The 26437-nt window shown below is 39.2% G+C and overlaps 1 protein-coding gene across 1 annotated transcript in view; it reads right to left on the bottom strand.

Moving 5' to 3' along the window:
* The window catches only part of uacab (uveal autoantigen with coiled-coil domains and ankyrin repeats b), a 104867-nt gene extending 98002 nt beyond the window's left edge, over positions 1-6865 (bottom strand). Inside the window, exon 1 of the mRNA XM_028822526.2 lies at positions 6648-6865. Within this exon, the coding sequence (XP_028678359.2) occupies positions 6648-6695 (48 nt within the window). The 5' untranslated portion in view covers positions 6696-6865. The remainder of the gene's footprint in view (positions 1-6647) is intronic.
* Positions 6866-26437: the final 19572 nt, after the last annotated feature.

Here is a 26437-nt window from a genome sequence, read left to right as displayed (position 1 = left end):
ATAGCGTCAGATTTCTTGTTTCAAACAGTGCCTTCCTTGTTTCCCAGATCTCCTTACAAGGTCAAATCCCAACATTTTACTAGAAGACTGTTCCAATAATACTTTATAAAATTCAAATTAATATTTATGCTGATGAACAAAAGCAGATATTAACACATTTTAAAATACTCTATCTTGCAGAATTATGGAGATTCTTTAAAGGATTTCACATGCAGCTAAATAACAAATCGTACTCGAGTATCATGTTACCCTTTTCCCCCCCCCCCCCCCAAGAATTCACATTCACAAAAAGACAAAAGCAATTATTAGTCAGCAGATAACTTGGGCAACTAAAACCCTGAAACATGCTTCCTCTAGAAGTTTTGAGATTGCAGACTTTAATATTTTGGTGAGCCACTTTGTGCCACAGTAAGAGCTTTAAGTCGTTTGGGGCAGGTAAGCATGCGATGCTGCAGCAGAGGCCATTGTTAAGGCAACTGCACACTTCCTAAGACATAACCCTTCACGTGCCGTAGAAGACATAATAGTAGTAGTACCGTCATGTTTACAGTACAGATATTATATTACATATGTTGTAAAGTATGATTATTTCCAAACATTGTGTAATTTATGTTTTAAGGGCAATGTCTAAAAATAAACTCATTGCCAGACTCCAATGGGACAAGTGAAGCAATGCCTGTATTTAATGAGACTAGAGAGTTGGAATAAGCCTTGTGGAAGGAAACTAAAATGGGGAAAAGGCAGTTAACATTGTACTTTCTTAAACAATCATGTTGGACAACTGAACAAAAGGAAACTGAATGACTAACCATGTGGTTGTGGAAAAGATGTTAAATTGCTTCAGAAGGGTGAAATTATTGGCTTGCATCAAGCAAAGAAAACAGCTGAGAAGTTTGCCAAAACTACTAAAAGTGGGTCAAGATCAGTCCAACGCATTATTAAAACTTGGAAGGATAACAGTGAACCATCAACTTCAACAAAGAAATATGGTCAGAAAATAAAAACCTTGAATGATCGTGATCAGAGATCACTTTGTGCCCTAGGAACCAAGTTACCCGAACTATTGTATAACATTTCAGTAATCATCACTCTGGTGCTGATCATAAAATAGGTCATTACAATAGCAATTGACGAGAAGAATTCATAATTAATTATAGAATTATGGTATTTGAGGGTTCCCCTAGGGTGCCTCTTTCTCTTGCACAATTTGGCTCAAAAACTAATCAGCACATCGCCATCTCATAACAGGCTTAAGTTTCGAGTTTGGTATTTTTCCATCCAGCCGTTTTAGCTCTAGATCGTCCTCAACAAACTATGACACACAATCCCACACCCATCATCGAGACATCAATGTTTTTGATATAAGGGGACCCTAAAATGTCAAGATCCATCGAAAACTGGAGATTGAAATTTTTGACAAATCTAAAGCTTTCGTTCCTCCCCCATAGACAACAGGTTATGGTGGGGGAAGGCGCAAACTAAAAAGGCTTCAATTTGCCACGGAACATAAAGATTGGACTCTGGAGCAATGGACAAAGGATATATGGTTCGACGAGTCTAGATTTACCCTGTTCCAGAGTGAAAGGTGCATCAGTATAGGAAGAGAGACAGATGAAGTGATGTACCCATCATGTCTAGTGCCAACAATAGAAGCCTGTGGGGGCACTGTTATGATCTGGGGTTGCTTCAGTTGGTTAGGTCTAGGTTCAGCAATGTTATGTGCCCAAGAAATGAGGTCAGCTGACTACCTGAATATACTGAATGACCAGGCTTTTTCATCAATGGATTTTTCTCTTCCCTGATGGCATGGGCATATTCCAAGATGACAATGCCAGGTTTCATCAGGCTCAAATTGTGACAGAGTGGTTCATGGAGCATGAGACATCATTTTCACATATGGATTGGCCACCACAGAGTCCAGACCTTAACCCCATTGAGAATCTTTGGGATGTGCTAGAGAAGACTTAATGCAGCGGTTCGACTCTCCTATCATCAGTACAAGATCTTGGTGGAAAATTAAGGCAACTCCAGACAGAAGTCTGGAACAATTAAGACTCTTTCCTAGGGCTGGATGCCCAGCCATACTGAGCAATCATGGGAGAAGGTCCATGACAAAAGGAGGTAACCAACAACCTGATGACTACTAGCTGAGCTCCAGGAAACCTACGTATGGATGGGAGTAACATCTAGAAGAATAACCTTCATTGATTTGGACTTACAGCAGACTGGCCAGACAGAAGCATCTGCTCAGTAAAAGTAATGAAAAAAAAAAAAAAGAACACCTAAAAGACTCAAGACTGTCAGAAACAAGATTTGCTGTTCTGATGAAGCCAAGATTAAATTGTTTGGTCTCAGTTTTATGCACCATGTCTTGAGGTAACCAGACTTACATACGTTTATTGGAATGATAGCATTGTGAATGCGTAGCGTAATCAAAGTTAAAGGTGGTCCAACAAAATATTAGTGTAACTTTTTTTGGCCAGGCAGTGTATAATCAGTAAATAAATTCACCAAAAATAAACACTCACATACAAGTTAAAAAGGTTAAGATAGGCTTTGAGGCAGGATTTAAAAGTGCCCAAAGTTGGTGATGACTTAATAGAAAAAAGCTCCAGTATTCCAAAGCTTAGGGGCAGCTACTTGCAAAAGCACATCCCCTCTTAACTGAAGTCTAGAACTCAGCATGACCAATATATTCTGGTCAGAAGACCTCAGTGATCGTGAAGGAGAGTAAGGGTGCAAGAGGTCAGTGAGGTAAAATGAGGCTAAACCATTCAGAGACTTAAAAACAAACTGTACAATTTTAAACTCAATCTTCTACTGAACAAGAAGCCAGTGAAGAGAAGCTAAGACTGGTGGGATGCAATTCGGTTTTCGAATGCCTGTTAGAAGCCTGGCAGCAGCGTTCTGGACTAGCTGAAGATGAGCAAGGAGTAACTGACTAACTCTAATGAGTTGTAATAGTCAAGCCGAGAAGAGACAAACACATGAATTAGTGTTTCAAAGTCATGTACAGAAAGAAAGGGCTTGATCTTAGCCAATACCTTGTGCTGATAGAAACAGGCTTTAACAATGGAGTCCATTTACCAAATGTGAGGGCATTATCAAATAAATAAATCACACCAAGATTTTTTCCGAAGGGTTTACAGTAGGTTGTCAAAGGGCCAAGATTAATTGCATTAGCGCATATAAAACACAGAAGGTCCAAAACATAATCTCTGTATTTTTGTTATTTAAACTAAGAACATTTAGTGACATCCATATTTTCATGTCTTTCATTCATTCATTATAATAAAGGTTCAAAAGAATTTGTTTTACTCAGTTTCAGTGGAGGATGCATCTGTGTAGCATGTGCATAGCAATGGGAAGAAATACTGTGTTTTTAAAAATGGATCCCAAAGGAAACATGTACAGTGAAAAAAATAAGCCCCTGAACAGGTCCTTGAGGGACCCCACAGATGATAGGGGCTGAGAATGAGGAGTGATTGCCCAGGCTTCCTTAAAAGGTTCTGCCTGTGAGGTATGTCTTGGACCATTCTAAAGCAGTTCATTGTGTACCCACCTACCAACTATTTCATGTTTTATTTTAGGCTTTTGTATAACAAATGACTCTGTTTTTCAAATTCTTTTTAATAATAAGAGTTTGCAATAAAAACACAGATTGTAACAAAACATGCAAGTTTAACTTGACATCCAGTAAATTTTGAAAACTGTAAGAAAGCATTTAGCCCTTATAAAGGCAGGGGTCCCCAACTCTAATGAACTTCTTTTAAAATTAATTTTAATTGACTTGTTTAAGATCTGCTCCCCTGAATTTCTTCATTGTTCCTCTGAATATCTTCATTTCTTTCCATAAATGGCACCCAAACATAAATGAAATGTGAACTGAGTGAGCCAACAGAAGACCAACCAAGTAAGGACCTCAAACTCCAACCAGTTGCTTAATTAGGCGCCGAGTCTTGTTGTTAATTAAACCAGTTCTTTAATTCCATGGCTTGTTGCTGCTCTCATTGTGCAATAGCATGCATTTCTGAAATGAATGATTTTCTCTTTTCCAAGAGCACTGTTAAAATGTTCTGAAGACCTGAGCAGATCAGCATTCCTGAGACCTTCACCTTTCTTTATTTTCCGATATTGTATGATGGACACAGTTTGTTGGTCATGTTGTGGCTCATTTTGTATAACATTATTGCTTGGTTACTAATTAAAGAAAAAAACAATTACAGGGCCTGAGTCTTCAAGAGCAAGTCAATTCAAATTAATTAAAAAAAAAAAGTTAATTAGCAACAAAAACAGGTCACTAATTAAGAAAAGGGTTAGAATGAAAACCTGCAGCCACTGCGGCCCTCCAAGACCGGAGTTGGGGACCCCTGTTATAAAGAATAAGTTTATAGATACATTATTTTAAGTCAGCTGTTGAATGATATCAAAAACATTCAAAGTCAATCTACCTGAACCTCTACTAAAACAATTTAGCCAATTTGAGAGTAAATGTAATAAAAAAAAAAATTAGAAATAAGATTTTTATGCTATGTAGCAATCTAAAAAATGGGAAATTAAAGGAGGTTGATTAAATATAAATGTAACATGTAGTCAAATCCCTGCTTGAATCCGTTTACCTTCTAAAACAGTGTTTCTTGTATATTGTCAATGGGAAGGGTGACATATTCTAGCAGGAACACACCTGGACAATATGGCAGTCCATCTCAGCAAATATTTACACATGCTGGGTCAACTCAGTGCAGCTAATCCTAATGACATACTGTCTTTAAACTACAGGAGAAAAGTAAATTCCCAGAACATGCAAATCTCAAAGAACTGGGGTCAAGCACTGAGAAGCCACCAAACCAACATTTAAGAATTTTTAAATTTTGAAGTAGATGCTAATAGATTTGCTTTTGGACAATTATTAAAATAAGGGGAAACATTAGCTCTGTGATTCAGGATCAGGTTGGGGGGCATACCATGTTATTTTCCACTTAGGCCGATAAAACGAGTGGTAGTAGTTTTGATAGATTTTAAATATCGGAATGTCTGATTGCCCATGCTAACTATTCTTGCTCGTTTTATTTTTATGTTTAACTTAGGTCTATTCTCAGGGCATATGGAATGAATTTATGATTCCCTTGCCCCATTTATTAAAAAAAAACAAAAAAAAACTAAAATGTGTTTTCTTTATGCAGCGATACATACAAGACTCACTCTCGTAAAGTCAGTATGGCAGAAAGCCTTTTCTCCCTTACCTTGGAACAGCACAAATTTTATATCTTCACTAGAAATGAAAATATCAACCCACTAAATTTCAAAATGTACAATTACATCATCTCCCACAACTGTTTTTGCTAAGGGCCTTTCTTCTGAACCTTTCCGCAGGTCCTGCATGTCAGTAGCCCCTACTCCATTTGTCCACATGTTCAGTTTTGTGAGATCGAATGGCAGCTCCTGGTCTCATGTCACCTATTCTCATCAATGTAGAAACTGAATATTTCTTTTTCCTCTTATTTGACCTTTCTTCCCTATCCAGCAGAAAACCTTTCCTTTGGGCAAAGGAAAAATTGTCCTTTGGTTCTCACTGGAGAAAGACCCATTCTTAATCCATGGATCTTCCAAAATATAGTAGGAATTGATGTTCTGCTGTATCTCACAACAGAGACTGGATGTACTCCTAGTAACAACTAGATTGCAATCCTGCAGCACTCACGGAGTCTGGAGATGTTTCATTTTCCATTTTTTTTCCTCTTTCCTTTTTTCTGCTCCTTGAATTTTACATTTTGCTATACTGTACTTAAACAGTTTATTGGATAACGTTTGCCAGAAACATTAAACTTTTCATGTTTCAGAAAAAAAAAAGTTACCCACAAAAAGATAAATACATTAGTGGAAAGTTGAGGCAGGAGCAATGAATGATAGCAAGGTGACGTCTGACTCTTCCTTAGGTAAAAAATGACCCAGGTTTGATCAGGGATCTGCAAGTGCATAACTAGATGACAGCAACAATACATATTACCAGTTTAAACTTTATTAGAATTGTTAATGCTGGGTTCATTACCCACATAGGAGAGGGACCGGTATGAATTGCCTATCAGTTATTAGAACTGTTACAGCAAAAACACTCAAATTACTCTGAAATGTTTTCAAAAAGTACTCAAGTGTTGCTTCGACGGCCTTTGTTAATGGTACTTTGAAAAGCTGCTTAAAAGTAAAATTAAGATGCAATGACCCTGTTGACAGAATACTTATTTAAACTACACATTACATCACATTTGATGACAGTTTTCACTTCAAGTTCAACATCAAAAGTCGGGGCAGAATCTCCTTCTAAAATCACCCCCAGGAAAGTACGGAGACACTGCTCTTCTTCAGTCACCACAGATTTAAAGCTGATATGAACTCACTATTCCACTGTGCTTACAGATGTGCGTGAACATCACATCAATTCCGCCGAATAAGTACGAGTAACGCGACACAAGCCACTTAAGTAAATACTTAACTCGTTTGCGCTCGCTTGCTTCCTTCCTTCCTACCTTATAATTCCTACAAGTGCTGAACTGAAGATCCCATTTAAATTTCGGCGACCTGACATAAATTGCGTTGAGTCCATTATAAACACGAGTCTACTTCGAGCACACAGACCTCTTTGCACTTACTGTGATTGTAACTTCATTCTTCTTCAGTCGAGACTTCAAACTTTTCATGTTTCTTTCGGCACCTTGACTTACTTCACTGACATAGACCAGAACGACTCTATATGGATTTATTCCGTTTGGAGGGAGGGAAGCAACAACAACAACAATGTTAATCCAAATTCCAGTCACAGTCGTTATACTCCCTCAAACACCGCTCCCAATCTGAAACCACCCACACTCCCCTTTACCTGACACTCCTTCATCCCCCTCGTCGTCCCGACACGTCTCAAGACCAATCGCATGCTGCTTAAAAGGGAGTGGGCCAATCATCATAGAGTGTGGGTGGGACTTCCTTTGCAGGGGTGTGAAGAGGTGCCTGGATAGGGTTAGACGTAAGCGTCACCTGGTGTAGCGCAAGGCAACGAAACTTACCTGAGTCACAAATCGGCGCGAGAAATCTTGGAAACAAACTTTTGAAGAAAGTGGGTAGGCATTTGAGCGAAAGACGTCTGTCGTTTACTTACAAACGGTGAGGAATGCTCAAATAACTAAGGATAACCCAATAACAGCAGTTAAATATTCAACCATATATAAACATCCATTTATTGAATTAAAGATATGGTTAATCCATGTAAACAGCTCAATAAAAAGTATTGATATACTTTGTGTTTAGTTGTTCATAGTTCAGCAAGATACATCATGGTTGTAGTTACACACGTAGGTTAAAATTTTAATATCAAAAACACTCATTACCATTCAGGTTAAATTAAAGCCTATTAAAATAAATTATTCACACAAATTAAGTCACCCACTTGCCCAGTTCACTTTTAGGGTCGCCAGACTGTCTCTGGGAGCTCAGCGACGCGCTTGACCACCACACCTAGAGGACGTTGCTTTGATTTTAAAGATCAATTATTTTTTGTTGTTTGAGCTGCGAATCTTATACAGGTTAGAGGCAATCGTTTAAGCAGACGGCATTGTTTTGTGAACTATACGTTAACTCAGAATTTGATAAATGTTACTTAACGTTTGAACTCTTTCCCAGTGGCTCCTATAGTTTCGCTTCAAATCCTGAAGAGATGCACAGATTTCTGCTTGGTTATCCCAAACTGACCCTATGCAGGGATATTTCCAATATTACACCACATACTGCTGGAATGAATTCCAGCCTACAGTGACCTTGTATTTGAATAAGTGGAGTAGAAAACTGGGGACGACTTATAACTTTCAATTAAGTGTAAGTGGATTGCTATAACAAACAGGGCATGATAAAGGTTATGGATGCATGTTAATGTCAAACCTTTGGCTCGTTAAGTGCCTTGGATGACACAAAGTGTTCTAATTCAAATCTGATACCTGCTGTGATGACCTTCTGTATAAATCTTACATGTTCTCCCTGTACATGTTTTAGCTTCATCTATTTATTTTTATTCTACATCCAAAGGTACAAGATGACATAGGTTAGTTGGCACCTTTAAACTGCCTGTCTGCAAATGTGCCCAGCAAAGGACTGGCATCCCTGCCAGGTTTAGTTTCTGCCTTGCATCTAATGCTGCAGTAAATGGTTCTTGCAACCTGTAACCCTGCAGCAGACAGGTAGATATGTAAAATAGACAGACAGATAGAAGCATAGATTATTAAATTATAGCTACATGTTATTTGTAACAATGACCCAATTAATTCATACACTTACAATTGTGTATTAAGTTATGCAAATTTTAAAACATCCATCCATCCATTTTCCAACCCGCTGAATCCAAACACAGGGTCACAGGGGTCTGCTGGAGCCAATCCCAGCCAACACGGGGCACAAGGCAGGAACCAATCCTGGGCAGGGTGCCAACCCACCACAGGACACACACAAACACACCAAGCACACACTAGGGCCAATTTAGAATTGCCAATCCAACTAACCTGCATGTCTTTGGACTGTGGGAGGAAACCGGAGTGCACGGAGGAAACCCACGCAGACACGGGGAGAACATGCAAACTCCACACAGGGAGGACCTGGGAAGCGAACCCAGGTCTCCTAATTGCGAGGCAGCAGTGCTACCACTGCGCCACCCAATTTTAAAATATCTTTGTATAATTCTATGTGTACATAACATACTTAATAAGATAGGATGAAGTAATATTTTCACTGAATAAAAAGTATGGCCTTAATCTTTAATGGGAAGGAAAATGTTATTGTATTCAATTGTGGACATTGTCAGTAAACCGCAAGCTTTTGACTGTAACATGGTATCACATAACATATAAAGTGCAGTATGTTTTATGATGTAACCTTTTTCTTTTAGTTGCAGAATGTCCCCCCCCCCAAGTAGAAGTTCTAGTTGATTTAAAGTTAGGGGGAGAGAGAGGAGAGGGAGAGCTTTGTTTTCAGCCTATTCATTTGTGAATTTCTTCTGTGCTAAATCTTCTCTTTCTTTTGCTCCACAGTATAGTACAGAATTTTGGCATCCTTTCAATGTTATTTCATTCTCCTATGCCTTCTGTCTGTATTGTTCCCACTCATTGCTTTCCTGAGTTGCGTAATGAATGCCTTTGTTGGCTATTCCAAGTTTCTTGGCAGTATCTTTTTCAGTCAAACCAGTATAGAGAGTAGCTCATGTTTCCACACTGATTTGCTTTCCTTTTGCCATTCTAATGAGATGTGTTTTGCATTACTTCTTGTTACCTTACTTTTGTCATTTTTATGATCTGTTGCAAAAAATGCCTGTTCACTGCAAAATGTGTTATTGTTTAAAAGAAAAGAATAGATTGATTTTCAATAATATTGAAATAGAATGTACATTTATTAAGTCTCCTTTTAGCCTATGAATTAGATATCAAGTATGCTAAATTCATAGAAAATAACTTTTTTCTACTGTATACCCCTGTCTACAATGTGACCTAAAATATCCCTCCCATGTGTATTTTTGTTTAGTTTCAGAAATTTGGTCTGTAGTGTAAACAGTTGAAAATAAGGAGCTGAAGTCTCAGAAGGGACACCTTTATTAGCTTTCCGTTATTCCATCACCGAAAATATATTCAGGGCTGACTGATTCCTAATTGACAGGGTAAATGAAAAAGATAATGGATTAATTTTTGTTGATTCTCTTTTTTAATTTAATGCCTCAGGAAGCTTCATTATTGATTTTTTAATCTGACCCATTCTACTTTGGTGACCGTGCTTGTTAAGTGCATTTGCACAAAGCAAAAATCCTCCATCTATGCAACCACCTATTAGTATAGTTTTATTATCATATTCAAAGTATCAAAATTAAATGCTTTCTTGCTTCCTACCTCATTTACACAGAAAGATAAATAAACTGAATAACACTAATAGTTAAATTCTATGGCACACCCACAAAAATAATAATATTTTATAAGTATAGTGCAGCCTAGGAACGGCTATCAAAAGCTGCTCTTCAAGTATGCAATGTCTGGGGGAAAAAAGCTTTTAGTCTTTAAACTCTTAAACTGTTAGTCAGAAGGGAAGATACCAAAAAAGTGTTCTGCATGGCACAATGAGGCCCTCATTATTTTGTCCGTGTTACTAAGGCAAGATGGTGACAAAACATTCTGTATTGTTATGAGTTCTACTTCAGTAGTGTCCTCACAGTTGAATACAAACCTCTCATTAATGTGTTATGCTCAGAGCGTTAGCAGAGTAAGTACACTTTCTATAGTACATCTTGTAAAAATTAGTAAGTTCTTGTGAAGACGTAGCAAATTCTCTTAGTTGCCACAGAAGGAGAGGTTTTGTTGCTCCTTCTTAATGACTTTATTTATGTCACGCAATCAAGTTAGACCATCATTGATAAGCGTTAGCAGAAACTGGATGCTGCTAGCTATTTAATCAGCAACCTCACCTGACGTATATGGGAGTTTGTTTTGCTACCTGCTTCCCAGAGTCATAAAGCATTCATCCATCCATTCATTTTCTGCTGCATAACCAGAGCTGTTTTGCAGTAAGGAGGTTGTGGGTTCACTTCCCAGATCCACCCTGCGTGGAGAGCGCTTTGAGTAGTGAGAAAAGTGCTATATAAGTATAAAGAACTAACCGTCTGGGTTGTGAGGGCAGCAGTCTAAGCAATGATGCCTAGACACCCGTTTTTCTGCCACCTCCTCCGGAGAGGATTCTGAGGCATTCCCAGGCCAGTCGAGTGAGATAATCTCCCCAGCGTGTTTTGGGTCTACCCTGAGGTTTCCCCCCAGTATGACATGCTGAAATACTTCCTCAGGGAGGCATCCAGGATGCGTCTCCATTAGATGCTTGAACCATCTCAACTGGCTCCTTTTGTTAAGGAAGAGCAGTGGCTCTACTTTGTGCTCCTCCCGAATGTCCACGCTTCTCTCTAAGGCCAAACACCCTGTGAAGGAAATTAATTTGCTTGTATCCACAATCTAGTTCTTTCCATAACTTCCCAAAGCTCATTGTTAGTCTCAATATTCATATATATTCATATATATAATATATATATATATATATATATATATAATGTTTTAGTTATTATCATGATACCAAATTGGCAAACAACCAGTTTCTTCCATGGACCTTCCTTATCATTCCTGAGAGATGGGCTTATGATGATAGTATCGCTAATAAGGTAACCTTGTAAGCAGGGATGTGTCCAGCCACACCCCAGTATGGACTCTAGTGATCAGGGTCAGTGTGGAGGAGATATTGCGGCAGATTTCCACAGAATAAAGCCTAGCAGGCAAAACAAAATCTAAAATCCTATTACTAAGAACAGTCCTAAGACCCAGGTCCATGATCTCAGTGATCAGTTTGAATCAGATTTAGTTAAAATGCTTAGCTGTAATCTATGAATAAGTAATGTAGCCTAGATTTTTGTTTGGAGGAGTCTGACTACTATATTGATATGTTGAAACTATTGTAGTATCTGACTCTGAAGAACCAGAAAGAGCCGTCTAGTCAAATGTATTCTCGTAAGTACATAGTACAATGAAATTCTTACCTGCTTATCTTTTCAGGACAGATGACAAATTTCAACAGAAAATAAATAATATAAATAGAATGTAACATACTGTATATACAGTATACGTCATGCTGTTATTTTATCTGGATGGCGTAATTTCTGTTGGAAAGCACTGAACATGTACCACTGTCCTGCCAAATAAGATATTTTGCATGGCTAAAAGCACCCATTAAAGAAAATAACTACAGAAATCTATGACTGGACATCACCCATTGAGTTTTACCGTTTTGTAAATTTTCTTATGACTTTTGCTCAGTATACCTAAAGTGAGGCTTAAAACAACTGTATCTGCATGGATTTCCCTCCTACATTCCCAAAGACATGCTGGCTATGTAACTGGCAGTTCCAACTTGGCACCTGTGTGAGATGGCCCTGCAGTGGACTAGCCCCCCGTCTAGTACTATTTTCTGCCATGTGCCTGGTGGCTTTGACCCAGAAGTGGATTAAGCAAGTTTGAGAATGTTATTTAAAATGGATGTTTGAAAGGCATGGTGCGATGTACAATGTTGGATGCATTCAGCTGTGTTTTTCCAGGAGTCAGTCATGCATACAATGTTAAACAGGCACAGAATAGATCCTGATATACATAGAAGTATATAAAGCAATGCAACATCCTGTAATTCCATATTCTGACACATATTTAACTTTCTAATATTGTGACATTTAGTACTGGTGCTGCTTTTTTCCTTGCTGCCTGCCAACACTTGCACCCCAGTGCAGTACTTCCTGCCTTTTTGTAAAGCAACTTCTACCTTCTTTCCCAATGAAGACACAGTGTAACAGTAGCAAAATTGGCTACACCAGAATCCTGGCTGACCTGATGAGTGTACTCTGTGATGAACTAATGTCCTGTTCTGGATCAGTTTCTAACTTGCTCCTGCCAGATTAGGGTGGTTTGAGAGTGTTATGGGGTTATGTGTTTAATGCATTCTTGTTTTTCATGGTGCTAGATAGTGGCAACTTGCTGCTTGTTTCTGGAGATACAAGTAAGAATCTCATTGTACTTTGTACACATGGCAATATGACTACTACCACCATCACTACTACTACTTTCAGAGGAGTCTCTAGTCTCTCACAGACGAGCATTGGAAATGGCTAGTAAAGGACACTGTTAAACCAATTTTTGGATTGTAAACACAGTAGTCTGAACTATTAAGACTTCTTCTATTTTTAGTTTTACATAGAGTGCTAAATAAAATGGCACATGCTACTCACCATTTTGAAAATAATAATCTTTCTCGGATATTTTTACAAAATCGGGAAACATCTGAGCCCATTTCTCTGTGAAGTTGGTTTTATTCATAAGCAGTTTATATGTAACAGTGTTTGTGGTTTTGATGTATTTCTTAGGAGAATTTTTGCCTCATTAGATTAATCACATTTGAAGCTTCTAGATATAATTAATATCTTGCACTGAACTGATAGAAGTTGTATATTTCATACGATACAAGAATTATTTCGCAGGCAGGTAATTGCATATAATCATCCAAGCTGTGCCAAAATGCCTTTAACAATTATTATAAAGTAAAGATAAAAAGAAACTTGTCAAACTGTAGGAAGACGTGAGCTTTCCACATAAAACGCTGAGTCTTAATTATCTACCTTGATTGGACATTTTAATAGCTCCCTAATTCATTTGAATGGCATTTATATTAAAAGTCAGGATGCTTTAACATTGTATGGCGCTAATACAATGTAAATTCACTGGTATTTCCTTACTCTGCTCATGTTCACAAAACATGTTATACTTTCAATCTTTGGGTGTTTTAAAACATTCTAGGTATCTGAAAAATGGGCTGACATGTTTCTAAACCAAAAAAAGGACTATAAACAGACAAACTGGTCTGACAGGGTCTGGAGGCAATGAAACTGAAATGCTAAAGTGCAGTTCTGAACTGAAAGTATTATGGTTTTAAACCCATTCTTTCACAAGATGATGAAGACTACATAACAGCTGTGATAAGTTCAGTTCTTCAATGCAAATAACAGAGGCAATAAAGTCCATGATAGAGAAGGGTGGTATTAACTTGCTACAATATAACAATATGGCTGCTACAATATTAACACTTTTTACTGGATGCGGCTTTACTGCATTTTCTTAAACTTTATAAACACAATGTGCAATTCTCTCTCAAATAGAAGTCCTTGATAGAGCAGCCAGTGCCATTAGTTTACTTTTTACCTTTTTGTATGGAGCTTCATTGTGGTGGGTTTGCTGATTATTTTGAAACCCCCAGACCACCCCCAACCTATAGCACTCTGCACTTCTCTTAAAGACTCAGAATTCTTTTAGTAAATTGCTCAGCTAGATTATAAAGACTAAGCTGTTGTAAGCTGTTTTTACAGCATATTGCACATACAGTATCTGTCTTTTCAGAAGAGACAGCCTGCTCCATCTGTGCCAGTGGAAGTCATAATATGACTCCATATACAGTACTTTCTGTCTGCCACATAAAGCTATCCATAGTCAACTGGAAAGTGCAAAGGGTGCTACAGTAAAATTCTTCCAGGAGTAAAATCAATCAGTTATATTTACTTGATGAAAGGGTGAAAAGATTAACACAGATTTTATTCAGGGATCCCTGATAAATGCTCCTCCATTAGTTTAATAATAAATAATAATAATAATTCATTACATTTATATAGCGCTTTTCTCAGTACTCAAAGTGCTATCCACACAGGGAGGAACCGGGAAGCGAACCCACAACCTTCCACAGTCTCCTTACTGCAAAGCAGCAGCACTACCACTGCGCCACCTGTGAGTTTAGGTGCAAATTGTATTTGACAGATGTGATCGGTACATTGAAATTTGTAATCAGATAGAATTCTTATTTGAATTTGATATCAAAACCACAAAATGACCAATCTTAATACATAATTCGCCTGCTTCCTCACTCACTCACTCACTCACTCACTCACTCACTCACTCACTCACTCACTCACTCACTCACGTCCATCTGAAGCCGAATGCGCAATCGCCTTCTGCTCAGCTGCCCGAAAAACCTTATGAGACCGACATCCAACCCCAACATCGTGGCAGACGGCGGATTTACGGCCACAAAAATTCAAAGAGAAAGGTGACTTCGATTGAAGCTCTAGAGGCCTGAAAGGCGATTTCGACTACAGCTCGAGGCCTAATTACGCATTCTGATTCAATTATGCATTCATTCAATACACCTATATCAGGTTTGTGGTGCTTATACTTATTACTATTCCATATTGTACTGGAACATTCATCATTCAATATTATACTATAGGCCTGGAAAATTCATCAACTAACAGTACAAGCCTGTACAGTAATGAGTAAAGGGGACTACAATCATTACAAAACAACTTCTTCGTTACTTATCATTTGTTCTTCATACACTGCTGACACAAACTCGTGCCCGTTTCATCTTACGTTGTCGAAACGGGCTCTTTGTCTAGTAGGTCAATAAATAAAATATAAAATATTTAAAGGGTTCATGAGAAACATATGGCCCTAGTCATTTATGACATCGCCAGGGACCTCAGAGGCAGTTACGACAGGTTACTCAGATATGGATATGGTCCAGGGCATAAAAGACCTTTGTAGTTCTCAGGCTGGTAAAGTTTGCCTTTTGGGGTAGCCATAGACAAATGATAGGAAGAAACAATGCCAGATCAGCAAAGGAGTTTGGCATTACAGAATGTAAGCAGGAGTGCAATATTTTTTGTAGTGGGTAAGTGGACCAACCACTCCATGTGGCAGCCAAGGCTACTACTGTACTAGTATTTAAATAGGTCCTGGGTCTCTTGGGTTTCTTTTATTTCCCCTTTGTTTGTACTTTGTCATATTGCCTGCTGTATTTATTCCTTCCTTCTTAAATAAACCCCTCGTTTTGTACCCCTGGCCTTGATTAGAGGATGGATTGTGAATGCCCCCTACAATCCAAAAATCAGTGTGCCCTTTCTATTCACAATGCATTCAGAAATTAAATCTTTTTGAGCCTTCTGGTTTGGGTTTTGCTGTGATTGTACCAAAACAAAATTCAGCCTGATTTTACAGGGTACAAATGTATGTACCTGGGGTAGTCAACTTTATCTTGGCAGCAGTTGTATCAGATCTCTGGAACTGATTAGGTAATATCCTGTGAGATATACAGTGCCTATAAAATGTGTTCACACTATTGGAAGCTTTCAAAATTTAACGTTTTACAATAATCAGAATGGACTGAATTTGGCTTTTTGACACTGATCAACAGAAAAAAACTCTTTAATGTCAAAGTGAAAAACAGATCTCTGCAAGGTGACCTAAATTAACCACAAATATAAAACACAAAATAATTGATTACATAAGTATTTCCCTCCTTTAATACACGTAAAATATCACTGGTTCAGCCAGTTTGGGTTTAGAAATCCCACAACTAGTTAAATGGAGATTACCTGTCTGGAGTTTGAATTGATTACAGTCTAAAATGCACCTTCTCTAAAAGGTCCTGAATGGTGGCCTAATCTACACAATAAAGGCAAAACAACACTCCATGCAACTTCGTGAAAAGCTGATTGAAAAGCACAAGGCAGGAGCTGGAGACAGGAAATATCTGAGTCACTGAATCCCCCTTAGAGTCTAATATTTTAACTCATTATGAAATGGAAAGTATATGGGACAACTGGAAATTTGCCTAGAGCTTGCCATCCACAAAAACTGAGTGACTGTACAAGAAGAAGCTCTCCACTTGGCCAGACAGAGCAATCATGGAAGAAGGAAGAGATTACCTATGTGGAGATGAGAGAAACTTCCACAAGTATAACTGCAAAACTCCACTGATCTGGGCTTTATGACAGAGTGGCCAGACAGAAGTGTCTATTCACTAAAGAAATGCTTGAAAGCCTGCTAGGAGTTTGCAAAAAGTACTGTCAGATTCTCAGAAACAAGATTCTCTGGTCTGATGAAACTAAGATTAACATCATGTCTGGAGGAAATCCGGCACCACTTATCACCTGTGCAGTACTATTCCAGCTGTGATGCTCGGTGGTGGCAGCATCATGCTGTGGGGTTGTTTTTCAGTGGCAAGGACTGGGAGGCTAGTCCAGGTTGAGCGAAAGCTCAACGGAGCAAAATTCAGATATTCTTGATGAAAACCTAATGAGTGGCCTAGCCAAAATATGGACCTGAACCCAGATGGCAGAAAATCCCCAAATGCAGGTGTGCGTCATACCCAAGAAGTCTCCATGCTGTTAACGCTGCCAAAGGTGCTTTACCTACGTGTGTCAATGTAATATTTCAGTTTTTTTATTTTTAATAAATATGAAAAAAAGAAATTTGAAACTCTTGTTTTTGCTTTTTCATTCTGGGGTATTGAGTGTTGCTTGATGTGGGGAAAAATGAATTTAAATGATTTTAGCTCATGGCTGCAACAGCAAAATGTGAAACAAAGCGAAGGGGCCTTAATATTTTCTGAATCCACTGTATTTGGACACCTCATAAAGTAAAGGAGTCTCTATGATTTTTTTTTTGTAAACCATGTCATCCTTTATCTGTTAAGTCAGGAATCTAAAGCAAATGACAGCATCCACTTTCTGCACTGAGGCACACTAGGATGTGATGTCTTGAATTAGTTCTTTTGTTTTCACAATGTCCATGGAGGTTATAGTTGCTGTAATCTTTTGCCAGATAACCTTCTTCGTTCCTCTTTGTAAACTAGTTATTGCTGATGATAAGCCAAATGACTGAGGAGTTATCCGCTCGATAACGTGATTACTAGCACATAAACCCTACAAAGTCATAGGTGAAAAATGAGTACAGTCTGGGGCTGACACAATCAAGTATTTAAAATCTGCATGGATGAAGCTTTGTTGACTGTCTTTATAAATGTATGGTCAGCTTATTAATAATTGTAGCTTCATATTGAGTTACAAAATCCCAGACATCTGTTCTTCCAGAGCAGTTTCAAAAGACCAGTTCTGCGGAAGGAAGACTTATAATCACATCTGGAAACTGGGAAAGCAATGTCTTGTGGATAATTTAGGTTTCATGCCCATTAATTGTACATAATTACAGGCAACAAGGCCCCCTCAGTATGTTTATAAATATCTTAGACAATGCTGTAATGTTAATTGAAACATTAATTCTGTGTATGAACACTGGCTTTCAATGTTCATTGCGTTTCCCCATTACCAATGTGTTTCCACCTTTTTGCCCAGCTCCTATTTCCTGTTCACAGCCTATTTCAAGATCTTCGACAAACTCATCCTCACTGATTTTACTGAAATTTACTCTGATGCGACGGACCCCAGTCAGTTAGGTAGCATCAATCATCAATCTTCCAGAATGCACCCCAAGCCCCTAGCAAAGAATAATATGAATATATAGGTCACACATGTTTTAATAACATAATATCCTGTCTTTTTAGCATTTTGTTTAACTTATCGCACCCCAAATAATGAAGGATCCTTGACATCTGCCACACAATAGCAGAACTTTGTTAATGTCAGGCTTTTATTTAGCAGCAAACTCTACTCTCTGAATGTCAATGGTTGTGCTCTAAGCACAGGTTCATTCTTTTGCCATTCTGATTCATATTCTGAAAAGGTGGTGATCATATCTTTTTGTTTCTGCCACCTATTAACTCAGTCTTTCATTCCTCTTCTAGGGCTACAAGACTTGTAACACATAGTTTGAGAGATTTCAGAACATGTCAGGGTAAATCCTTTTTCCATCATGCTTAAGCTGTGCACTTCCTGGGAATTGTTTTTATGTAATTATGTTTAATTTAAATTGTCACGATAAGGTCTGATATAGCCTATTGGAAATACAGCCTCCAGCATGAATATCATAAAGGTTCTTCAAGCTTGGACTTGTGTCAAGGCCTGCTGATCCTAAGGTGATGTTATAACCACCCTTGTCCTTCTCCTTTCACTTTGAGGCTGTCTTCTACATGATGCATATATGTGAGTCCTACGCTGCCCTTCAGTGGATTTGTGTTTTGCTTTTTTATTTATTTATTTTTTTGTAATTTTGTCAATTTTGGATGGTTGTAGTTGGTTGCAGCCAGAGACTCATGGTAGATGGCTGTCAAAAGTCTTTTAATTTATTCTCTGCCTTTACAACAACATTAATCCTGAGCTTTTACAGGGCAAGCTTTCTCAGCTGGCTGTGCCAGACGTTATCTACATATGGATTAACAACTTCCTCATAGACAGGAGGCAGCATGTAAGATTGGGTAAGCATATGTCAGATATATTATTTCACTGCACTGGAGCACTGTAGGGATGGGTGCTAGATACTTTGTGATTTTTACACAAATAACTCTATTCATTTTTGAAGATGTTCTCACACTGGTCTCATCTGCATTAATGATGAATCTACTTATAGAAGGCAGGTTGAGCAGCTGGTTTCCTGGGTACGCAGGACTATCTTGACCTCAATGCCCAGAAAGACTGTCAGAATGACTCCAGATTTAAAGAGAAGCCCCTCCATCACACTTGTTCAATAGAAACACTTGTTGTTCAACGGTCACCATTGTTAAAGTGCTTCATGTTCCTTGAGTCTCAAATGAGAAATTAACATCAACTCCATTGTTCAGAGGGTCTCTTTTCTAAAGATGTTTTCACACCTAGTTTGTTTGGAACAGCTGTTTTAAACTCTGGGTCATTTAGACAGATATGAGCATGGCTGTTACACTCTGATGCAGGCCATAACCACCAAACCAAGACCCTTTGGAAAAGAGGTCTAGTTGTGGTACTAAGTAGAGCCTGGAACGGTTCACATGAGGTATGAATGTGATCTAACTTAAGCAAATACTATGCATTATGGGTTAAGATCATGTATGACATGGTAGAAACGCACTGTATATCAATCCATAAGAACCATTACAAAAGTCAGAATTCAATAAGGCCACCATGGTAGATTAAAAACGAACAATATATATTACACCCTCAGAACAACAAACTTAAGGAACAAGATACAAAAAACTACATATATAATATTTTTATTTTTCTAAAGAATCAGTTAAAAAAACACACATAAAAAGACCTTTAAAATGATATAAAGGTCAAAATAAGCGTACAACAGGTTGCACAAGTACCGTTAATCAGAGCAAGCCTAGAACCTGATTTAGGGCTCAGAGCCTTTCCATCTCTCTCGTGAGTGATTCAAAAGCTCACCTGTGATTGGGTTGATCAAATCACTTAGAGAGGTGGCAGGAAACGAAGAGCAGCACCTTGTGCGACTGACGGTCAAAACCCCTAATCTTACATGGTAAGAGTAATAAGCACATGTGTCCTCATAATGTGGTCACTCTTTGTGCACAAATATTAGCTTTTTTACTGTGTAAAAAAATGGGTTAATTAAAAATTCCAAAATGAACATTATCAACAAATATTTATTGGCCTAAGGACCATAGACATGTAGTCAATCGATTTGGTAAACAAAACAGAGGGTATGTTCATACAGTGGGCTGCTGGAGAGTAAATACACAACATTATACAGTAAAATGAAAGTCCCCTGATAAGACTACCGTCTACGTGAAACTGAAGCACATCATTGTATGTGCTCAGCGGAGCTTGCCAGAGCTGCCTAGATGAAAGTGCCCTTTCTGTAGCAGGCGAAGCACCACATTAATTTCATGTACTCTTGTAGTTATCAGATGATAGATATTCTGCTCACAGGGCTGTGTTTGTGAAACAAACCAAATAATTATTGCAAATACGGTTGTGCACAAATGGAGCGGCTCTTGAACGTCCATGATGATTTTTTTTCCTTCAGAAAGATTGTTTCAGCCATATCAAAGTCAATGACATGTCTATGGGGTTTTTATCAATTTTTTGAAATTTGCTGTATGAAATGCAGCTGCACTAACTGGACAAATGAAACAAATGAACTAATCAACCCCTGATTTGGCACAAAGCAAATGGACTAGGAGTGTGAAAACACACAAAGACCAAGAATTCTAAGGTGCCAAGGCCATTACAAGCCTATTTCCACACTGCAATCAAGGAGTCCATCCTTACATACAGTATCATTTGGCCAGCAGAGAAGACTGGCTGTCAGTGATCTGCCCAAACTCCAAGATCTGTATCACTTCAGGTCTAGGAAGTATGCATTCAGAATTATAGCTGAACCTTCCCATCCTGGCCATCACATCCTTCACTTTTTGGAAATGTGACAGGGCCCTAAAGGCTAAAACAACGTAGCATAAAAATACTTTTTCTTCACAATGCCATGATTCTGATTATCTTTGATCTATTTGTAATAATTCATTTTGGGTTATATTATCTTACTATTCACATTATTTAAGAATTTAATGGGGCAGTGAATTTACTCTGAGGGTAACTGATGTTCTGTACTACAGTAATCCCTCGCTATATCGCGCTTCGCCTTTCGCGGCTTCACTCTATCGCGGATTTTATATGTAAGCATATTTAAATATATATCGCGGATTTTTTGCTGGTTCGTGGATTTCTGCAGACAATGGGTTTTTTAATTTCTGGTACATGCTTCCTCAGTTGGTTTGCCCAGTTGATTTCATACAAGGGACGCTATTGGCAGATGGCTGAGAAGCTACCCAGCTTACTTTTCTCTCTCTCTCTCTTGCGCTGACTTTCTCTGATCCTGACGTAGGGGGATTGAGCAGGGGGGCTGTTCGCACACCTAGACAATACTGACGCTCGTCTAAAAATGCTGAAAGATTATCTTCACGTTGCTACCTTCTGTGCAGCTGCTTTGTGAAGCGACATGCCGCACGGTTCTTCGCATACTTAAAAGCTCGAAGGGCACGTATTGATTTTTGATTGTTTGTTTTTCTCTGCTCCTGACGGAGGGTTGTGTGAGCTGCTGCCTTCATTGTAACAGCTTTGTGCCGCGGTGCTTCGCATACTTAAAAGCCAAACAAGCCCTATTGATTTGTTTGCTTTCCTCTGTCTTTATGACAGTCTCTGCTCCTGACGCGCACTCCTTTGAAGAGGAAGATATGTTTGCATTCTTTTAATTGTGAGACGGAACTGTCATCTCTGTCTTATTATGGAGCACAGTTTAAACTTTTGAAAAAGAGACAAATGTTTGTTTGCAGTGTTTGAATAACGTTCCTGTCTCTCTACATCCTCCTGTGTTTCTGTGCAAATCTGTGACCCAAGCATGACAATATAAAAATAACCATATAAACATATGGTTTCTACTTCGGGGATTTTCACCTTTCGCGGGGGGTTCTGGAACGCAACCCCCGCGATGGAGGAGGGATTACTGTATCTCAAATTGGCAAAAAAACAAATGGTCTTTTAGAGGATGTAATTGTACAGTAAGCACAATGGGTCTATGTTGATCCTGTTTATTTTTGTTACTGTTTTATTACATACTGATAACGTGCAGTGAATACACCCAACTTGACCATTCCTAGTTTTCATCCTCTTTCTCTGTACATTTAGCATTCATTTGCTCAGAGGTTAATGCGCTTGCTGCTTCCTGAGCAGCTCTTCTTTTCTCTACCCTAGCAGCCGCTTCTTCTCTTCTTTCGTCGGCATCTTTTTGTGTTACAACTGATTAAGTCAGTGTTTTTGTTGAAATTACTTAGTACGTTTTCCTTAATTTTTCACTTAAGCTGGCACTTAAAGTTTTCAATCTGCCTCAAGAATGATTTAAGATCTGAAGATGTATAGGAGGGCGGCACGGTGGCGCAGTGGGTAGCGCTGCTGCCTCGCAGTTGGGAGACCTGAGGACCTGGGTTCGCTTCCTGGGTCCTCCCTGCGTGGAGTTTGCATGTTCTCCCCGTGTCTGCGTGGGTTTCCTCCGGGCGCTCCGGTTTCCTCCCACAGTCCAAAGACATGCAGGTTAGGTGGATTGGCGATTCTAAATTGGCCCTAGTGTGTGCTTGGTGTGTGGGTGTGTTTGTGTGTGTCCTGCGGTGGGTTGGCACCCTGCACAGGATTGTTTCCTGCCTTGTGCCCTGTGTTAGCTGGGATTGGCTCCAGCAGGCCCCCGTGACCCTGTGTTCGGATTCAGCGGGTTGGAAAATGGATGGATGGATGGAAGATGTATAGGAAGTGACGGCGAAGGTGGTAGTTGTGAAAACAGCGCCCGTACACATGCGCCACATGGCTGCTGCCGAGAGTTGATTCTACAATAAAATAAAATAAAAATAAAAAGAGGAATAACCTTGGAGGTCAATCATCACCCCGAAAGTGGATATTAGATGCCACGTAGCATATGTGTACCAAATTTCAGGTGAATGGGTCAAACAGTTTGCGAGATACAGGGAATTTAAAATTCAGGACAGACAAACAGACAGCCATGGTAGTATATTATATAAGAAGATAAATACGCACTCTAGATAGTTCTGTTTGTATATCCATTCATCCAACCCGCTATATCCTAAGTACAGGGTCACGGGGGTCTGCTGGAGCTAATCCCAGCCAACACAGGGCGCAAGGCAGGAAACAAACTCCGGGCAGGCCACACACTAGGGACAGTTTAGGATCGTCAATGCACCTAACCTGCATGTCTTTGAACTGTGGGAAGAAATCAGAGGACCCAGAGGAAACCCACGCAGACACGGGGAGAACATGCAAACTCCATGCAGGGAGGACCCGGGAAGCGAACCCTGATCTCCTACCTGCGAAGCAGCAGCGCTACCACTGCGCCACTCCTGTTTGTATAGCTCTCTCAGTATATTATTGTGCTTGCTCTGTTATTTTCATTTTTATTAGATAGTGTTTTCTTATCAAATTTTGTTGTTTAAATAATTACACACTAAGTCAAATTCCTTGTACGTATAAACGTGTTTAATAAAGCAATTCCTTTCATCCATCCTTCCAAAAGGGTGTACTGTACGCCCATGGGTGACACCATCATACGAGAAACAGAGCAGCAGTCCCAACACAAGTCACCCTAGCGTTGTGTGCTATGGGACAATAAGATTCAGCCAAAGGGAGAGAAACGAGAAGGAATCCACCTGACCAGTGTATGGTGCCCCAGGGGAGTAGTTCCAAGATTCAGAGAATGGTTTAATTTCAATGAAATTTAATTCTGTCAGTTCCTACCTGTAGTTTGACTCTCCCATTAATTTAACACGTTGTCATTTTCATTTTACTCCATTTAATGCTTTAAACAGTCAGTTAAATTTATATTTTGAATTAATATAGTATGGAACAGTGTGCTTGGCCTGAGTTAGCACCAAGGCCTGGTTTTACTTTTTACTGTAGCCTAGTAAAGCCTCATTGTTTTTTTTTCCCCTCAGGTGTTCTAATTTCCTCTTATACCCCAAATCCTTTCAAGCTGAACTAATTGGTGTCTTTAATGTATTAGGACTGTTTTGTTATGTGTAAAAATGTGCTCAGTGAATGGCTAGAGTCCCATCCATAGTTGCTTCCTGCCTTTAAAATGCTGATGAAATAGGTTCAAATATGATCCCATAAAACTCTATGGTTTTCTACAAGGTTGGTTATTACTTATAAATTTATAAACATAAAAAAGTAAAACACAGTCTATGATAAAAAAAATGTGCCAAAAATCAGTGGTCGAGTTTGCATGAAAATTGGCATGCAGAAAGAACACATGAAACCTGAGTGCTGCTGTCGTTATCTTAACTGTCCAATTTGCATGAAATGCAGCCTGGGATATCAGGATGGCCAAGTATGCAAACGATTAGATTTACACTAAGGGCTAAGAAATAATTCTAATTTTAAAACAGGCTTTACATGGCGCTCATTAGCATTGTGAAGAACCCCCATGACTGGTGGTACAAGTGGCTCCATTGCATGGCATGGAGCCAAATAAGTGCCAGATGATGTTCTGTGGCTACGGGACATCCAGGCAGCCAATGTGCAAGTGTCCCTGTAGATAGGCAGTGATACTGTTACTACCGAATTCTTTATGGGACTATGCTGAATTCTGAACTATGTTGATTTCACATAAGCATTACTGGGATAGGAATTATCCTATAGGGAAACGGCACCATGCAGACCAACCTTGCAAGGCTGTACAATGGTTGACAAGATGTAGGCAGCAGTGATGTTCTTCTGGGAGAAAGCCAAGAAAGTCTTTGTTTTGCAGACTTGTACATAGGAGGGGAAAAAACCTCCTAGACAAGACACTGACTGGTTTATTGTGTAGCAATGCAAGCTTAATGTTTCTAGAAGTGTTACCACACCCCAGCATATTGATAACCCATTGCCCTTGGACCTGAGACACACTGGAGCCACACAGCTTGTTCTGTTTAACTCTGGGACTTTTGAATTATGATTCTCTATAACTTTCCATCCTCCAAACTCCTGCAGAAAAGCCAAAAGTATCTGGTAAAGACAACAGCTAGAGCACTGAGAGCACCTCCACTAACTACTGTGTTAAGTTCTGTTGATTTTTACTTTGGATCCCCTCACAGAGCCTGTTTGTGGATTCACATGCTGGTAAGATTCTTTAGTACAAGGCAAGTACAAACTTATTGTATACAGTACTGTGCAGAAAAATGGCAGCAGGTGTTCTGGACTGATGAGTCAAAATTTGGATATTTGGCTGTAGCAGAAGGCAGTTTGTTCGTCGAAGGGCTGGAGAGCAGTACAATAATGAGTGTCTGCAGGCAACAGTGAAGCATGGTGGAGGTTCCTTGAATGTTTGGTGCTGCATTTCTGCAAATGGAGTTGGAGATTTGGTCAGGATTAATGGTGTTCTCAATGCTGAGAAATACAGGCAGATACTTATCCATTATGCAATACCATCAGGGAGGTGTATGATTGGCCCCAAATTTATTCTACAGCAGTACAATAACCCCAAACATACAGCCAAAGTCATTAAGAACTATCTTCAGCGTAAAGAGGAGCAAGAAGTCCTGAAAGTGATGGTATGGTCCCCACAGAGCCCTGATCTCAACATCATCGAGTTTGTCTGGGATTACATGAAGAGACAGAAGGATGTGAGGAAGCCTACATCCACAGAAGATCTGTGGTTAGTTCTCCAAGATGTTTGGAACAACCTACCAGCCGAGTTCCTTCAAAAACTGTGTGCACGTGTACCTAGAAGAATTGATGCTGTTTTGAAGGCAAAGGGTGGTCACACCAAATATTGATTTGATTTAGATTTCTCTTTTGTTCATTCACTGCATTTTGTTGATTGATGAAATTAAATGATTAACACTTCCATTTTTGAAAGCATTCTTTGTTTACAGTATTTTTTCACACCTGCCAAAAACTTTTGCATAGTACTGTATGTCATGATTGATTTGTGTTGTTGTTATGGTCAACATTGTGGCTGTTAGACAGCTCTTTAAGTGGAATGAACTTTCCACAATGTGATTCTCACTAATGATCCACATGTTGAGTTAGCACTCCCTGCCAGACACAGGAGAGCTCATCAATGCGTCCCTAACAGACAACTATCCAACATGATGGTGTCCCATCTTGGTGTTCAAGCTTTGACTGGGTGCTACAGCAGTCTGGCTGCTCGGAAATAGTGCCAGTCCAGACCCAGTCATGTGTGATGAACTATCAATGGCAAGTGTCATAGTGGACACTGTTGGGGACCTTGCTAAGGTCACCTCTGCAGTGGTTTCAATGGACATCCTTTATTTAACAGATCTTAGGGAGTACTCACATTTGAACGTTCTGAGCTCACAATGACAAATTCTAACAAACAGAACTGAGCTTTATAAAGACTGAGATAATTTACATAACATAATGTGTAAGGATCTGATTATGAGGAGGTGCCAGGACCAAGCTCTATGGAAAGGGTTGATCAAATACCAAGACCCCACACAGAAGTAGGAAGAGATGAAGAGGAAGAAGAAGATAACTTACCTTACATTATTTTACACCAATCAAGATAAGCAGAGTTCTTCTCACGCCATATGCCTTGTTCGTAGCATGATATATGTAAGAGTT

Source organism: Erpetoichthys calabaricus, chromosome 17, assembly GCF_900747795.2.
Source record: "Erpetoichthys calabaricus chromosome 17, fErpCal1.3, whole genome shotgun sequence".
Taxonomy (NCBI): Eukaryota; Metazoa; Chordata; class Cladistia; order Polypteriformes; family Polypteridae; genus Erpetoichthys; species Erpetoichthys calabaricus.
The sequence above is the reverse complement of the archived record's forward strand: the minus strand, read 5'-3'. Positions and strand labels throughout refer to the sequence as shown.